Source organism: Ictidomys tridecemlineatus, chromosome 1, assembly GCF_052094955.1.
Source record: "Ictidomys tridecemlineatus isolate mIctTri1 chromosome 1, mIctTri1.hap1, whole genome shotgun sequence".
Classification (NCBI taxonomy): domain Eukaryota; kingdom Metazoa; phylum Chordata; class Mammalia; order Rodentia; family Sciuridae; genus Ictidomys; species Ictidomys tridecemlineatus.
Window position 1 is genome coordinate 102,878,954 of NC_135477.1, and position 19,523 is coordinate 102,898,476.

At 33.9% G+C, this 19,523-nt stretch overlaps 1 protein-coding gene across 9 annotated transcripts in view; it reads right to left on the reverse strand.

Moving 5' to 3' along the window:
• Positions 1-19,523, reverse strand: part of Mctp1 (multiple C2 and transmembrane domain containing 1) — a 504,787-nt gene that overhangs the window by 178,450 nt on the left and 306,814 nt on the right. For all 9 annotated transcript variants that reach the window (XR_013437193.1, XM_078044996.1, XM_005326157.4 and 6 more), the window contains 2 exons: positions 15,528-15,698; positions 12,572-12,702 (listed from right to left, as the gene is read on the reverse strand). Coding sequence is in view for 8 of the 9 variants with exons in the window: in XM_078044996.1 (XP_077901122.1) it covers positions 12,572-12,702; positions 15,528-15,698 (302 nt within the window). In the remaining variant the exon portion in view is untranslated. The remainder of the gene's footprint in view (positions 1-12,571; positions 12,703-15,527; positions 15,699-19,523) is intronic.

Here is a 19,523-nt window from a genome sequence, read left to right on the forward strand (position 1 = left end):
TTTTAAATAGAAAAAATTATCTTAATTTCCAAGTATATAAAATTATGTTGTTTTATTTTAATTTATATATATGAATTAAATATATATTTTATTCTAATTTACATATATGCATATATATATAAATTAGGGAAGAAGGCTATAAGTTAAACTTTTATAAGATTATTATGAAAATTTTGCACATTAAAGTTTTAAAACTAAGAAACTAATAAAATTTAAATTAATGATATAAATTTATAGGGAATATTATGCTTTTCCATAGCAAATAAAATTTCAATATTGAGTATACTCTCAGAAAGGTTTCCTTTCAAGTCCTGTCCTACCTTTAGTGTCACACAATTCTGACTTTAATAATTCTAATGTGGAGAGTACTATTTACACCAAGAGAAAAGAGAATATGAAATTACTTCAAGTTTCTTTGTGGTAGTTGAGGTTATTCAAACCTGCTATTTGTCTAAAATTTGTTTAGGAATGAGAAGCCATTTTAAATAAAGCGTCACTTATAATTAGGCAAAATAACTCAAGGATAAAGTCCATATTGCAGCTTCACTGATGAATAGAAAATCAAATTATTGCTGGAACTGGGCAGAGACAAAGAATTTGCCATCCTCTTGTAGCTTTGGAATAAATATGTACAAAGATGCAACCCTTGTGACACAATCTATTGCCCTGTGGATGGGCGTGGCAGTAATCTTTGTGGGGCAGTCTTCAGTATTTGGCTCACCTGTGATATTACGTCCTGCAGAAGGGAAGATTCACTGTAGTTTGGCTATAGAAATACTAAGTGGCCATCCAGATGATGCAGTAGAGGCACATACTAATGGCTTTATATTGTTATTAAAATGAAAATGCAAAATTGAAAAAGCAATGATGTAATTTCATGAACTCGAAAAATACCTTCAGAGAATAGAGCCCAGAACAAAATCCCTTGTTTCTAGCCCTCCATTTCCCACTAATTAGTTGTATGACCTTTTAAAAGACAACTAACTTATCCTCTTGCATTTCACTTTTATCATCTGCAATTATGAGTTAATTGAATAGATGAACTTTAAAATTTTCAAAAAATCCCACAATTTTTTTTATAACTCTATGTTTACACTTGCTACATCTTCCTTCTCTGAAATTTCACAAATCAAATAACTAAGAGAACAAGTTTATCTTATAGGCAATGTATTGCCTATTCTTCAAATGTATTACTGAAAAACATCTGAATGTTGGTGCAAGAAGTAACCTGATCTAATTTAATTTCAAATTGCATTACAAGAAGCACCATTCTTCCATGGTGATCTTAGAAGTATACCATATCTTAGTGAAAGTGTGAAACAACTGGCTGTAGATTCTCCTCTTTGATTCAAAGAGCAAGTCCCCTTCCATCTACCTGTTTTATATTGGAAGTTCCACATGTGTGATTTGAAAATATACCTAACATCTTAGGCAACTCTCTAGGTTCTTCAGAAGCCATGTGTCCTGGGCTCTCAGCTGCTTGCTTTGCCTCAGCTGCTCCTTTGGCTATCTCTCCAAAGATTCACTATAGTTTGGCTATGGAAATACTAAGTGGTCATCCAGATGATGTACCATCATCAATTGGTCATCCACCACCATGACCAATTGCCTATGCTTGGATTCTCATTAGTTTTCTAGTATAGGTGGTTATTCTTTCTCTTGCCCAAAGTGGGCAGGGCCCTCCTTTAGGATACTACTGTGCTCCAGGCCTAGCAGCCACATGCAAGAAGTTTCTGTTTTCCAAAGCCACTTCTGTACTTTTTGATGCAAAAACCACACTGTGTAAATGAGATCTGGCTCCCAGATCAACTGTCAATGAAGCTGGATGAGAACAATGTCTCTTTGTGGGGCGAACTTAGATCAATGGAATAGAAGATGGAAAGGTAACTTCCATGCCATCTTTCTTCTCATGAACTGTTCCAAAACATGATTCTATATTACCTGGACCATACATGGCCAGGTGTATAATGTTAAGCAACAAGCTGTGTCTCTGAAATACAGGAAACAGTGACTAGCCTAGTAACATATTATTGTGTGTTGCTTCCTAGTCTTCCCTGACTGGGAATCTTTATCTCTCACTGAGCACTGCCACCTAATCATTTCTTTAAGCTCTGTTTGGTAAAAGTCATTGACAGAGTTCACCCCTCTCAGTTATGGATGTTTAAGACCCAACCTGACCACATCCCTCCCCTGGCCTCCTACCCTATATGAAATATCCTTGGAAGTCAATAGTGCCCTCCACAAACCACCATCAATTGTGTATCATTTGTGCATGCATCTATATGACTTGTCATTCCAGATGGCTTATAATTCTCACATTTCGTGCCAGGGCTCACTGTTTCTTTGTGTTTCCATGAGGCACCCTTCTGCCTGAGATGATGCATCTTCCTGTCTTTGCTTGACTAATTTTTACCAATTCTCATTAAAACAAAATTCAGTTGTTTATCTAAAACACTTTAAGGGCAAGAAAAAATGTCTTATTCTCAGCATCTAGCACAGGACCTGAAATAAAATTGGTGCCTTGTATATTAAAAAAGTACTTATGGATGAATAGAGGTTCAGAGAGGCCAAAAATATTTACCCACGGTGACAGTGTTTGACAGCGGCAGGGCAGGCATAGTGCATACAGTGCTTGTTCTACCACTTCTCTATCATTTCCCTAGAAAATGACCTGATTTCTTTCTAATACTCATTCTACTCATTCATTAATTCAATTACTAACATTTTAATAAATACCTAGCTATCTGGTCCTCTGTTGGATTTTGAGAATTTGTCCCCTTCTAGCCCTTTAGTCTTTCACAACATTATTTTCAGGACTACCACAGACTGTGTGTTTTTTGAAGAAAGCTATTTGGCTTCAGAATACTGAAATTTAATGAAACTTGATTATTCATTTGTATTGCGATATTAAGCTAGTTATTTATATTCTTTGTGTAATAGGTTTCATCATTTACCAAACTGAAGATTTTAAAAACTCCCTTTTCTTTACATAAAGGTATAAGAACACAAGAATAATAGATGAAAATGTCTTTGAAAGTTTAAAGTGCGATCTCAATATACTATCTGGTATATTATTATACTTGCCTTAGTTTTATATGACAAACTTTAAACTATGTATACCAAAACAAACTCTTCAATTAACCATTCAACTCAACAATAGAATAATCAAGAAAGTAGCAACAACACTGAAAAAGATTTTAAAGCTACTTTGCCTCGTTCTAGAAATGAGGAAATTAGGGCTGAGAGAAACAGCAATGTCAAGAGGTTAAACCGTGTTTCCTGACTTCCATATCTAAACTCAAACTTCTTTGTATTTAAGAAAAGCATAATAAAAAAAAAAAGAAAAGAAAGAAAAAATAAAGCCTACATACATTTGGATTATTTAACTACATGAAAGGAATATTAGTAATCTTTGACATTTTCCCCTTTAAGAGTTGAAGGAGAAAAATCTGAGTTCTCATCTCCTTATCTTTTCCCTTGCCTTTCCTTCTGCCATCACTAAACCAGTGACCAACATTTTTTTCCAGATACAGCAGTCCCTTGATGAGCACCCTGGGTATATAGGAATGAATCCTCAGGGGTGCAGGAAGTAAATTTTGGAACTCTTTGGAATTATTTTTCATTTAGAAATAAGACAGATTTCAAGCTTCATAGAGAGTTAACTTATGCATTAATATAGGTGGCCCTATTTGGAAGGTGTCACCCTGGCCTACAATATTTCAAGGGAGGAGTAGGAGCTGCAGGACACCAAGGAGTTGACAGAGGCACCCTTCTGTGCTCACTTCCGTTCACTGAATTGCAATTCACACATGCCCTGTTAAGTGGATTTACGGATTATATAATCTGGTTCTAACTAAACTAATCCTTGTAAAATGGACAATTGGCTTTAAAAGATCCCAGCAAAAGAACTGTGGATTGAAGATAATGCTAATTGAACATGCACAAGTGAACAGCAATGATAAACAAGAATCTGCAAAGCTAACACTTCCACTCCTACTCGAGCTCCTGTTAGCCACATTAGGATTCACAAAACACTGGTGGCACAATCAGATCTAGCAAGACCTCAGCTTAAACAATCTAAAATTATCAAGGAGAATATTTGCAATAGAAATTAATACCTATGCTCTTGACAATGAAATTCTGAGTGTATTATATGTCTTAAAGTACTCACTAATGGTCATTTGAAGCCATTATAATTAGCAAGATGTTTAAAATGAAATCTTCAGAATAGAAAGATAAGCCTCCATAGATTTTCTTCAGGGGAGTGGATTTTAAAAAAACAGAATATTTTACATAATTTTTAACCAAATTTAACAATAAATTTCATGAAGCTTATTGAAATTTCTTAGTATATGTGAACTACTTTACACTGGATAACAAAGAATACATAATATAATATAGAATCTTATAGATTAGTATTACACATTAACCTCCTTGGAATATTTGCATTTTAAATAATTCACCACATAACTGTTAAAGTGTTTTCAAGTTCATGATTATGCAGAAGTTTTACACCATCTCTGACATTACAAAATGATAAATGCTGTTAGTACCTTTTTGTTGTCAGAAGTTGCCACTTTTCAATTGTCTTTTGGGAGACTGCTTTATCAGAACATGCTCTGCAGACTTGTAAAATTCCCTATTCATTGACTTGAAGGTAAAGCAGTTAATAATTTCTGGTGCACAGAAATTATCTTGGAAACTTTGTCCATTATTACAGAAATATTGTGATGAATACAAATTTTATAAGAAAACCTTCAGAAGAAAAATAGTAACTCATGAAAAAAGGGATTAAAATATATCCAGTGTAGGTTGAGTTCATGAAAAACCAAAACAAAAATCAATGACACTCTCTAGTCTTTCTTTACTTAAATGTTGTTTATCTCCCTAATGAACTGTCCACTCAAACCCACATAAGAAAAATGTAGAATATAATGATTTCATAAACAAAGACTCCTTTATTTTAGAATTTTCTGACTAGTTGTCTTTGTGCTTTCAAATTAATAATGAAGCAGAATCATTCTTGTTCTTTTTTTTATTAGTTGTCTTGTTCTTATTTATGTAGGAAGTAAAAGATCACAGTAGTTTTGGTGTCACAAAAAAGAAATGTTCAAAATCAGAATCTCTAGACCGTCAAATGCACAAATGCAATGACCTTCAACCTTAAAAAAGCACTAGTTTGTTTAAGATTCAAAATCAAAGGCTATTTTCCTCAGCTTCCCACACTAAACCTGAAAACACATTCAAGTACACCTATACATCCACATTCTCTTCACCTCAGCTTTATATACAGAGCCACAGATTTATTTTTATGGCTGTAGAATTGGAAAGCATTTGTTTGTCACCCATAACTTGCCAATTTAGAGTAAGTTTTTCTTATATATTATTTAATAAAAATTTGTTGGAATTAAGTTCTATACTCAAGTTTACATTTGTTAACACTTTGTTGCATTGGGCAGCACCAAAGCTTCGTCCCTGATAACAACACAACAAATAGAGTCAGTAGCAATCCACGAACTTAAAAAATATATGTACCCCAAGTCAATGCCACTGTAAAGATAAACATGTATTTCCACACTAATAAATAATGTTGTATATCTTCTGTGTTGGGTTGCAAATAACTCTTAACTAAATAAAATTGCATGACATGGGATTTACATACTCTGTACATTCATAAAAATAACTTGTTCTCTGACAGCTCCCATTCTTGGCAATTTACCACAGCTGTCAGCAGCCAATTTGTTCAGATTACTGCTCTGCATAAAAATGTAACAATCATGAGGATTTATTAGCTGATTATCTTAAAGGTGGCAGTCCATCTTGCCAGCCAAAATGCAGGTGATCAGAAAGTTAAATAATTACCTGCAGATTAACATTATTTCACCTTCACTTGAAATTTGTAGTTCAGCAACAGGTAATATTTTTTTGTTCAAACTTTGCAATATAGTGTACATCTCCTAAGTCGGTTTACTCTGACTACTTGGCATCTTATTAAGCACATAAAGGCTTGAGGAGAACACGATGAATACAAGAATGGTAAAATGAGGGTGAACTTTAGAAGCAAGAGACCTGTGTCTGAGTCTCAATTAATCCAGTAACTTAATAACTGACCAACCTCTTAATCAACTTTGGCTTCACTATTTGCATCTGTAAAATTGGTAAAATACAGACCACACTGTTTACTTCCTGATGTTGTGTTAATGTTTGTAATAATGCCTTACAAGTTGTAAAGCAATTTATTATTATTATTATTATTATTATTATTATTATTATTATTATTTCTTTCCATGCATGGTAAATTTATTTTTGTGTAAAATTTTACAACCAAATGTCATTAACTTCTATATATCATGAAAATGAGTTGTGAAAACTCTTAACAAACTAGGTATGAAAGAAACATACCTCAACATAATAAAAGCCATATATAACAAGTCCACGGTTAATATCATATTGAATGGGGAAACACCAAAAGATATCTGAGATCTGGAATAAGATGATGCCCACTTTCAACAATTTTATTCAACAATTTTACTTAAGACTGTATGTCTTAGCCTGAGTAATATGACAAGAGAAAGTAATAGAAGGCATCCAAATTGGAAAGAAGGAAGTCAAATTTTCACCCTTTGTAGATGATGTATCTTATATATGGAAAATCCCAAAGACTCCACCAAAAAAACTATTAGAAAAATAAATGAATTCATCACATTTTCAGGTTACAAAGTCAAATGCACAAGAATCAGTAATGTTGTTATATGCTAACCAAGTTATCTGAAAAAGAAATCAATAAAATAATCCAATTTACAATAGTTTAAAAAGTAAAATACCTAGGAATGAATTAAACCAAAGAGGTAAAAGGTCTCTACAATTAAAACTATCAAACTTTGATGAAAGACACTAAAGAGAAAAAATACAAAAATGTAGAAAGACATCTGTGTTCATGGACTGAAAGAATCAACTTTGTTAAAATATCCATACTGCCCAAAGTAATTTATGAATTCAGTGTATTTTTTATCAAAATACCAATATTCTTTACAGAACTAGAAAAAAACAATTCTAAAATTTATCCAGAACCACTCAATCCCCACATAGCCAAAGCAATCTTAAGCAACAAACAAATAAATAAAAAGGAGGCATTACACTGACTTAAAAATAGAGTACAAAGCTATAGTAATTAAAACAGTATGGTATTGACATAAAAACAGACCTAGACCAATGGAAGAGAATAGAGATCCTAAAATAAACCGATTCATCTGGAGCTAACTGATCTTCAACAAAGGTGCCACAGTAGAGAAAAGACAATCTCTTCAATAAATAATTTTGGGAAAACTGAATTTCTACATGCAGAAGGATAAAACCAGACCTCTGTCACATTATACATATGAGAGTTGACTCAAAGCAGAAGGTGTTAATATCCAGACTAAATAAGAAACTAAAAAACTCAATAATGTTGTTGTTGTTGTCATCATCATCATATCCAATTCAAATGGGCAATATGCCTAAATAGAACTATGTAGATATTTAGCAAAATAAGGAAGGTAAATTGAAACCATGATGAGTTATCATTTCGCCTTTACAAGAATGGCTACTGTTAAAAAGACCAAAGATAGTGAGTGCTGTTAGAACGTAGAGAATAGGGAATCCTTGCGCACCACTGGTAGGAATGTGAATTACCACTGTCATTATTGAAAACAATATGGAGCTTCCTCAAAAAATTAACAATTGAACAACCACACAATCCAGCAATCTTACTCCTGGGTTTATACCCAAAATAAATGAAATCAATATATCAGAGGCAACTGCTTTCTTATGTGCACTGTAGCACTATTCACGACAGCCAAGAAATAGAAGCAACTTTAGTGTCCATGAAATAATGAATGGACAAATAAATGTAGAACATTTATGCAACAGTGCCAAATGCCAATGCCTCGGCTTGGCACAGAATCACGAGCCACCACACAGCTTTGTAGGTTCAAACAGCAATTCTTTATTCCCGATCTCACATGGCCTCCACACAGGTTCAGGGGCAATCCCAATCCCCCGTACAATTCACGTCCTAAATACTTTCTCTCCAGGAGAACTCAGCGGGAACTCAGGCAGCAGGCATGCCCTACTCCCAGCAGCAATAATCTTCAACCTCCAACTTCCCTAAAACTCCTATTGTCACATCCTAAACCCAAGGACGGGGATACTTCTTGCAGGGTACACCCTAATCCTGGATCCACCCTGGTCATTGAGCAGGGTCACCTTTCTCAAACACACAAGCAAGGTCGCAGCAAATTTCCAAGGCAAGTCCATTTAACATGGGGTAAGCTGGCAAGGATTACGATGCGTCATTCCTACTTGGTAATGGCTCTCAGCACAACAGAATTACATTCATTCACAAAATGGATGAAATCCTGTCATTTATGACAACATGGATGGAATTGGGAGTTATTGTGCCAGGTGAAATAATCCAAGCACAGAAAGATAAGTAGTGCATGATCTCTCCAATATATGGAATCTGAAGAGTTGATCTCATAGAAGTTGAGAAAAATCATAGTTTCCAGAGGCTCGTGAGAGTAGGAGAGTGGGAGGAATAGGGAAAGGTTGGTCAGTAGGTGCTATGTTATAGTTAGATAGCATCAAGCAGTGCTGGTGTGCTATATAGTACAGTAGAGTGACTGTAGATAATGAAGTGTATAATTTTAAAAATTCTATAAGAAAGGATTTTGAAGGTCTATACCACCAAGAAATGCTAAATGAGGAGATAGATAGGTTCACTTTGAATTAAACAATGATATATACGTTGAAACATAATGAAGTACCCCCAAATATGTACAATTTTTGTATCAATTGAAAAATGTTATGATAAAAGTATCTTGGTAATGTATGGATTATGTTCACCCCCGATATAACAATTCAGTACTTTTAAGTATTTTTCAGACACATTTATACTTTAATTCACTCTTCTCTTTTGTATTATAGCTACACATATTTCCACAATCAAACTGAAAATTTATATCTTCCACTAAGTTATGTTGTTTTAATAGCCATTTCTTTCTTGCCCAGTGTCAGATCAATTTTTGGGGGATGGGGGGAATGAAGTCATAACTTCCAGTATTAAATTAAGCTATGGGAATTTAAAATTAAAATCCAGGAAATAACAAATATTATTATGTTCCTGTTATGTGCCAGATTTTTTATCTAGGTATTGAGTGAATAAAAAACTAAAAAAAAATCCCTGCCCTCATTGAGCTTACATTCTAGTGAGGAGAAATAAATGATAAAATAAATAAGTGAGATGTACAGTATACCAAATGATGGCTACTTCTACGGAGAAAAACAGAGCAGGGTAGGAGAAAGGGGGTTTTGATTTTAAACAGACTTGGTATGGATGCCTCCTTGACATGATATTGTACACAGATCTTAAGAAGGCAAAAAGGCAAGGAAGACAGGTGCCTGAAGTAAGAGTGGTACAGAGGGAAAGTTATGGGGTAGGGAGTGTCTGGTGTGCTCAAAGAACTGCAGAGTCTAGTGCAGCTGGGAGAGAGCAGAGGGCAGGAGAGGTAGATTGGGAGAAATGTTCAAAGTAGAGGAGTAACAGGAACAGATCATGTGGAGCATCATAGGACTCTGTGAGAACTTCTGCTTTACACAGATTAGGATGGGAACCAAGTAAAGGATTCTGAACATAGGAGTTAAATTACTTTATTTGTGTTTTTAAAATATTACTCTTGATGCTTCATTGGAAACAGAGAGTTATGGAAGGGGAAGGGTGGAGAGAAGTACAGAGGCTTTTTCTATTGTCCGTGTGAAAGCTAACGTTGCCTCAACTAGAATCACAATGGTAGAGGTGATGGAAAGTAGTTACTGTAGTTTGGATCTTGAATGTCTTCCAAAAGTCTTTGTGTTGAAGGCCTATAACCAGTCAAAACAACTTTTCTCTTTGTAAAGTTGATTATCTCAGGTGTTTGTGGCAGGTGATAGTGGCAGAAAGCTAACAGTTGTAAATTTCGAATATGTTTTGAAGGAAAAGTTAGCAAGTTGCTGATGGCTTTGATGAAAGTGAGAGAGAAAGGAGTAAAACATGACTATAATATTTTTTATGTTAACAACTAACATAGGAAAGAAGACAGATTTAGGGGCTGGGGACCAGAAACTTAGCTATGTATATGCTAAATTGGAGACATCTGTTGGACATTCAAGTGGCAATATCAAGCAGGGAGTTGGATATAGGAACCTGGAGTTGAGAGAAAAGTTTTGAAGTGGACCTGCACATTGATAGTTGTCAACCTATAGGTCATGTGAAAAGCAATAGAATGGATAAAGGGTAGGCAGACATGATGCCCAATGCCTGAGCTCTGAGGCTCTCCAGAACTACAGCATGAGGGAGACAAGGAAAAAAATCAGTGAGGGAAACTAAGAAGGAACATGCAATGAGGGAAGAGAAAAAAGAAGAGAATGGGGCCTCCTGGAAGCCAGGTAAAAATGTTTCAAGGAAACTTATCAGCCAAATGTAGCACAGGTGCTGGGTAGGAAAGAGGAAGGTTGAAAACTGGCCATTGGATTAAACATCTTGTCATTCAGAGGTGACCCTGGCAGGAGCAGTTGTTGGGAGTTTAAATGGGTTTAAATGGAAATGTAAGGGATAATGTTTATTGTTAAAATACTTCTGAAAATTGCTTCAACACTCCAGATTTGAAAATGGCCATTATGTCTATACCTGTGCTCTTGTTTCTGTGCTCTAAAACTTTTGAGCTCAAATTGCTTTCAGAGGCAGTTACGTTTGGCATGTGTTAAAAATTGGAATTACTTGTCTTTCTCTGAACTTCACAAAACTTTCTAAAAATTCTCAGTTATCTAGATCTTCTATCCACTCATCCACTACTGTTCTCTAAATATCTGCTTAAATGTAGACAGATACTTAGAAATAAGGTGAAGTGAAATAAACAAGTCTACCTCTCTGCCCTCCACTTCTGCCCTTGAAGAATTCATAATATTACAAAATGGGGAAAAGTATCAAATGAGCCGAGAAATTTCATACATACCAAATTTGGAAATTCTTCCCAAAGGAAAAAATAAATATAAGTATATTTGCATTATGAAAAAAGTAGAAAAAGGGATAAGAAGAACTTCATATGTCACCAGAAGTATGAGAAGCCAGTATAATTTAGAGTATAAACTGCCTTCATTATTTTGCCAAAATAAGGAAGCTTGACTATAAAATAATGAGATTAAGGCAGAAGGTTATACATGAAAGCAACTCTAATTATCTGATTACCAAATATAACTAATGTTGCTATAAACTATGAAAACTAATGAATCATTCAGGGAATAGTGAGATTTCATCTCCTTGAAAGAACTCATAGCATACTGAGGGAGACAGAATCATAAATACAAAATTATAATTAAACACATTTAATGTGTTAATAGATGTACACCACTACCTAAGCTAGTGGTACACTGCTAGGAAAAAAGACTGAACTTTCAGAAAACTCTGAAAAATAGTGTTTTACTTATCAGAAAATTTGCAATACAGAACTTTGCTTTAAAAATGATTGAAATATAGAATTGTATCATATTACAGTGGTGTTTTCCCAATTTCATTTTATAAGTAAAATATTAAAGGTTAACTGAAGCTGATCTTTCACCTCTTGTATGATGAAAGCTATCGCTTAAAACATGTGTATGAGAATCATAAAAAATGAAGAGATAAGTGTGTTGGACTGGATTCTTGTTGTACTTTCTTAGAATAAAATTTCTTTATCATTAGTATGTATGAATTTTCTTTAGATATTAAGTTTAAAGACTTGAATTTTATGTGAACTATAGTGAAGAAGGATTTTTTTAAACTAAAAAATTCTGTACACCGTGCTTTATTACAGTATGGGCAGGTTTTCAAGTGTTTTGCTTCAAAAACACATATACAACTATTGAAAAATATAAAATAGTCTAAAACTCTTTTCAAGTTTTAGACTATTTTATATAATCTCATGATCCAAGTAGTCTTTCAAAATAATCTTGACTTTGTAAAGAAATGTCAATGTAAGCCTCTGAATAGTTGTGTTTTTTTCCCTGTATTATCAGATTAACAAGGACCTGCCTCACTTACATGCTTCCTTCACTAAAACTTGGAAACTCTTTAGAGATTTATGAACTCCTAAGAGATTATAAAGATTCTCTCCCTTGTAGGCAGTTGTAGGAAATAATGCATTTTATGGTTACAATATGCATTATGAAAATAAATACTATGTTAGATCACTTTAAAGACTATGAATATACTCTTTGTTTCTTTAAGTATCTCATATCAGATGAAATTCCTCTTTTTCAACTCCCATAACTTCTGTGCACAACATCTCTGACATCTGGAGAAAATTTCTAGATGCTGAATTGGAAAACCTTGTGTCCATCGACTAGTCAAAACTGCCACCTACTGGTCAGTCTTTGAATCTTTTTTTCCCTTCAAATATTGCTTTACAATGGAGAGAACATTCCTTTAAAACAACAAAGATAATTTACAATATCCAGATTTTTAAAATTCAACAAAATTCAGCCTCTTTAGGGTGAACCAAAAATAACAAATTGTACAGACCTGCCAATAAAATCATCTCTTTTCCCAGCATCTTTGTCCCATGCAGTAATATCAATGATTCCTCCTCTTTCTTCATAAAGATGAAAATCAAATTGTTCCCTCCACTGAGGATTCAAAGTTTTTGGCATAATCTGGAAAACCAAAAGGTCATTGTTATTTTATTAATATCAGCCTTTAAACACTTAACTTGAGACCTTAAATCAAACTTAGATACCAACTGGAAAATTATGTAAGTGTGCTATTTGAACCAAAGATTCCAGAAGAAAAATAGAAATCAGTCATTAGATCTCTAGCATCTTTACTGATGAACAGATCCCGAAGGATGTGTCCTGAAAAAATCAAAAGTGACCCTCAATTTTCTTACATAACAGATGAGAAATAGAAATCATGTAGAAAAGCTAAATGGATCACTATTTACCTTTCATATCTGTCACTCAGACACTAGTAATTATTCTACATAATCATAGTTAATAGATGAAGACATAATTCATAATTATCTCATTATAATTAAGACAAGGATTCTCAGACTTTCTTTTCCCCCTTATTCCCCACACATTGGAATCTTCAACAGAGTACATGAAAAACAGAAAATGAAGTTCTATGAGAGCAGAAGAGAAAAGCAAGTAGATTTTGGTGGTCAGGCACACTTTTACCTTAGAATCATAGCATTGATGTATTATCCCAATTGTACATATGGAGAAACTGTGTGTGTTCTCGTGTTTCATATACAAAAAGATCCCTGTAGTGTACTTTTGTAAATTCAAGTATTCAGATAAGAAATCTAGTAGAATCAATAATAAAGTATCCTACAGTGACACGATTTAAAATTCCATTCACCATTAGATTAAACAACAGTCATATTTGTTTCTTAGCAGGAGGGTGTGCCATGGCTTTTTTCCTTTTGATGTATGACAGGCGGGTCTTCAGATATAAAGAGTTTGAAAGCTATGAAGTATGTTATGTGCAAAGGTAATATAAATGAATCACAATTTTTAAAAGTTCATAATGTGAACTTAATCAGCAATAGATCATGGACAGAAAGAGCAAAGAAAGACACATGTCCATAGCTGGGTTTCATATTTCATACCTAAAGAGCAAAACTATAAAAAATAAGTAATGTTTTAAGACTACTAGAACATAGAAATGATGCTAATTGAGAGAAGGTAAGATTCGAGTGGACGTAGGTATCTATTTTTGGAGAGGGAACAACCTTAAAATTTGTTATTAAGCTCCATATCAGAAAAAAATTACTGAAAGGCACTGGCTGATCACTCAAATATCATTGGGCTTTGATGAATTCCTATGGTATTCTGGTAGTGGGAGGGAGGTGGTATTCTTACTTGTGTGGCTATAAATAGACTTAACTTTTCACTTTTCTTCTTTAGGATTGTCTTCCTTATATGATTTCCTTTAGATCAGAAATATTCATTTCTATTCCAGGTGGGCATTGGTAAGGTAACCCTCCTGCTAGTGGTGCTCACTGCCTGCTAACAAACGAGCACTATGATATTTCTAACAACTTTAAGCTCTGATGAAAACTTCTTGGCCCAGAAGGGGAAAGCTGTTTATTAAAAAAAGTATATATGTGATTATATGACCAATATGATTCTGCAACCTGTACACTCAGAAAAATGAGAAATTATATCCCATCTGATTCAAATGTATGATATGTCAAGGTCATTGTACTGTCATGTGTAACTAATTAAAACAAATAAAAATTTTTTAAAAATCCCTGAAAATGATGACATCAAGGCAAAGGAATTCTCCTCAAAATGACCTATGATCTTTATTTCAGGATGGAAATAATCACTGGTCCCAAGCTATCTATGAATATCAGCTGTCCAAACTGACCAGTAAAGAGGTCAAAATTGGATATAATGCAGATAAGATGTGCTCAAAATACAGTTTTGGATGCTATGACTTTTACTAATTACTATTACTTCCATCCATAACATATAACTAAGATTATTTAATATATTATTATTAAGAACATCATTGTTACCACACAATACACTTCCTCCTACTACTGTTACATTTCTTTTTCCTTTTGCTTTTCCCATTTACTGATTATTTATAATGTGTGAGGAAGAACTCAAAGCCCTTTACATGAAAAACATATATTCATTTAATCTTCTCAATAACTTTTTTTACTAGGCCTTATTTTAATTCTAGTCCTTATTTTTAATTTTTACAGATGGGAAAACTGAGGCATGGAGAGACTAAGTAACTTGTGCTATGTGCTATGATGCAGCATTGATAGTGGCAGTAGGAATGTGGCCGTTTATTTCTTTTTTTTTGTGAGGGGAGTGTACTGGGTATTAAACTCAGAGACACTCAACCACTGAGCCACATCCCCAGCCCTATTTTGTATTTTATTTAGAGATAGGTCTCACTGAATTGCTTAGCACCTTGCTGTTGCTGAGGCTGGCTTTGAACATGCAGACCTCCTGTCTCAGCCTCTTGAGCCACTGGGATTACAGGCTCATTTACTTCTTAGACAAATTTAGAGCCTTGTGATCTGCATTGGTATAAATAAGGTTGGATAAAATGACTCAGAGTAATTCACAAAGATTTATGGTATGTAAAATAATATTAAGAGCCAATATTCTCTAGGCACTTTGTAAGCCGGCATCAATTATGTTCTGTCTGGGTTATTGTTCCTTTTTTTTTTTTCTTGTAAATCCTCATAGGTATACTAAGAGAGATTTCTCACCATCATTCCAGTTATAGATGAAGAAATTGAGACATAGAGAATTAAGCAATTTACCCAAGATCATTTAGCACATAAAGTAAGAAATGCAATAGAATTGTTGGTTTTGTTTTCTGACATGATATTCAAAAGTTCTCTTAAGCATTTCAAAGTATACCCAGCATTTTCATTTCCTAAAGCATGGCTGTTACCAGCCAATGCCTTCTCAACATTGATAGGAACAGAACAGAGAAAATAGAGAGCTACCTTGCTCTTGTACTTCTGATGCCCAAGCCGGAACTTTACATAAGGGTCACTCAACCCATTGGAATCCATCGCTTTGAGGTCTCGCCCCTCAATCAAGGTGATGCTGACTATCCCTCTCCATAGGTGGGATTTTCTGTGCTGGTCTGACAGACGTAAACTTTGGGTCTGAAACTTTCACAAAGAAATGTGAGTTAGGTTATTTTGTTTTAAACTTAAGTATTTCATTTGGTCTTAAGCTTTCCCCGACACAGTTTTTCAAAAAATAAAAACTAAGCAGCTACATTTTTAAAAAAATAAAAAATGGAGTATTAATTATTTATTAGTTATAAATTTGTTAATAAATTGTATCATGACAAATTTGTTGTGTAAGAAGAGGTTAGTGCTCAAATAAAGACAGTCTAGCTTTTCATCTCTTAAAATTAGAAGATGTAGATAGTTTAAGAATATCAGAGAATACTTGCATTCATGTCAAATATGCCTGTTAAAAGATGTTTAAAATAAATATAAATATCAAAGACCACATCTACACTGTGATATTTAATTTTTAATTATTTATGGGTTTTGATGAGATTTTTTCATGTTATAAATGGATTTAATGGGTAATTTTCAGTTATAAGATCAGTTACAAGTTCTATTTGGATAATTTAAATACTTTCTTGCCACATTAGCAGAGGACTGAGTTTCAGCTCAATAGAGAACTATTTAAGGTAATACAGAACACAAAACAAAATCAGTATACCCACTCAAGATATTTTAGTTATGTGTGAAATTTGCATCACAAACACTCATTTTTAAAATTATAGATGTGATTTATATTGGTGAGTATATTTTGTATTCATTTCTCACTCCAGTATTTGAACATTTTCTTTAGTATTTTTTATTATACTCAATTCCAAATCATAATATTCAAGCCAGTGAGCAAAATTAGAATTTTAAAAAATTAGCAAGTATACTACAAATGACCATATAATGTCTTTTAACTAAATAGCATATGAAAAAAATGGAGAAAGTATTTAAACACCAAAACATTTTTAAATATAGATTCAGCACCAAGCAGTATTATAAAAAATATTGTTTCTTTCTAATTATCAATCATGTTTTTCCCATGTAGTTATTTCATAAAGAAATTCAACATCCCTCTGACTCTTACAGTACTGCAACTTCTAAATAACAGATGAACTCTAATTGCTATCTAGTCCCTTCTACATTAATGTAGGAAGCTACAGCCTATTTTATATAACTCTTCCTCCCATGCTGACTTCTTCATTTCTCATACCATACAGTAATGCCAGTCATTCTTACATGTCATCCTTAAAAGTTGTGCACTTCAGGTGCTTTTACTAGGAAAACAAAATCAATGTTTTCCAAAAGACAGTAGTTCTAATCCTTGAACTTTTCAATGGAAACCTTTCTAAATCACATTGTATATTTTCCTGTCTTTTTGAATAGCAAATTTTAAATGTTGGTCGTTTCTGTCTTATTAAAATCAACATGCCTCAAGAGTGTTCTGAAGGGCAATGGAGGCTCATGGAGCCCCAAAAAGTTCCACAGAACTCTGCCCATTTCAGTTAGAGTTCCCTCTGCTCTTGTTCATTCTATATATAGGTATTGGGTTTGCACATTGGCTTTTGTTTGAACAAAAGACTTCTCAGATTAAAACAGAAGTTCTCGATTAAAATTGTTCAGAATTTGTTGCACCAAGTGATGCCAAGTTATTATTCTTTTTTTAGTTTTAGGTGGACACAATATTTTGTATTTATGTGGTGCTTAGAATCAAACCCAGTGCCTCATGCATGCTAGGCGAGCGCGCTAGCACTTGAGCCATATCCCCAACCCCCCAAGTTATTATTCTTCTTGTTGTTGTTTTCATTGTAAGATTTCATGCTATTTATTACTAGATAATACAGCAGTAGGTTTTGGTGATTGATTGACTGATTGATGATTGATTTATTGATGTAACTACTTCTGCTGATATTCAGATGGCCTCTAACAGCATATCCTAGAAATGCAGGTTTTAAACTTTGGATCAGAAACATTTATTAAGGAATATGAGTGGCATAGGAGGAAAAAAGGAAAACAAATATGGTAAATAAAAAGAAATAGTTATCTTAGCAAAGACCAAAATAATTAATAATAGAGCTTTAGAATTTAGAAGCAGTTATATGTTCATTATACATTTGGCTTTCTCTAAATCCCCAGGAAGAGGAAGGTGAGGCTTCTGCCCCTTTTTTAGATGTGGAATTTGCTGTTCAGAGTAGTTGAGCTAAAAGATGGTAAACATGTGACCAGAACCCCAGTATTTATGGCCTTTATTCACCCAACACAGGTGTTTAGGGCAGAGGTTCTCTCATAGGCTTAAATGCTGCCACAATAAACACTTATTTATTTATTTTTGGTAATAGGGATTGAACTCAACACTTTACCACTGAGCTACATCCTTAGCCCTATCTATTATATTTTGAGACAGGGACTTGTTAAGTTGCTTAGGGCCCTACTAAGTTGCTGAAGCTGCCTTTAAACTTGTGATCCTCCTGCCTCAGCCTCCCAAGCAGCTGAGGTTACAGGAATGCATGACTGCACTGGGTAAAGGTAGCCCTAATTTAAATATAATGTTGCCAAGTGGTATTCCCCTGTTAGGTGGGTTGATTTTGAAATAACCTTCTAGAACAGATTTTCCTATATGGCTAATTCCTGAAGGCACCTTCTGCTTTTCTACCATATAAGCACATATATTTTTATTTATAATATTTCAATTTATTGAAGAAGGCACTTAGTACCATGTTATATATATTTTTCCAAAAGAATTCATACAAGGCATGCAGCTGGGTACAATCTAGATTACATATCATCTTCAATTAGTAATGATAAATTGGTTTTCTTAATAGGACCACACTTACTTGTTTACCCTGTCTCACTACTAACACCCCCCCTTTTTCTTTTAAAATTCAAATGCAAACAGAGTAAGGAGGGAACAGGTAAGTGCTTTCCATGAGATCTTTCATGCTTTCACAGAAAAAAAAAAAAAGGGAGCTTAATGGAGTCTTTGACTACTTCCATCAGTCATTATGGTAGTCTTTTCTGTAATCTGGATGGATATTTCCCCCAAACTTGGAAAACAGGCAGGAGGAAGGAGAGTTCTCTCATAAAAGCAAGGCCAATGAATGTGGAAATTGAGGTGACCTCTGCAAAGGGATAAAAAAGAGGAAGAAGAAAAAAAAAGAGTTCCAAAAATATGGTAATTGAATATTTTTAAAAAGTGATTTTTTTCAATAACTTTTTTCAAAATGGCATATTTCTAGAAAGAACTCCATAATTCAGCTGTGGATTTTATGAAATAACCATATAGTAATGAGTAAATGCATGGTCATTAAACAGATAAGTATTTAGTTTAAGCATAAAAGATAGAAAATTTGAAATAAAATCTTCAAGACATAAACTTAGGTTATCAATAGCAGAAAAGGCATACACTTAAATACAGTTGGTCTACCACATCCATGGATTCTGCATCTGGATTCAACTAAACATGGATTTGAAATACATAGGAAGAAAAATTGCATCTTTACTGAAAACATAGACACTTTTCTTCCTCATCATTCCCTAAACAATACTGAATAACAACCATTTGCATAGAATTTACATTGTGTTAGGCATTATAAATAATCTAGAGATTATTTACATATAGGAGGATGTCCGTAGGTTTATACAAATATGACATCATTTTATGTAAGGAATTTGAACATCTGGAGATTTTGATATCCACTGTGGGTAGGAGAGTTGGAACCAATCCCACCACCCCACCCTTGCAATACTAAGAGACCAGTTTTTCACTCACAGTATTCTAGCAATTCCTATATAATTGTAAACATTATTCACTCTCTGGTATGGATAATATTAATCTATTTAAGGTCCTTCTTTAGAAATGTTTCTAAATTTCTGAAGAACCAAGCCTGCGAAAGAAATCATTTGGATTGGGGATGAGGCTCAGCAGTGCAGTGC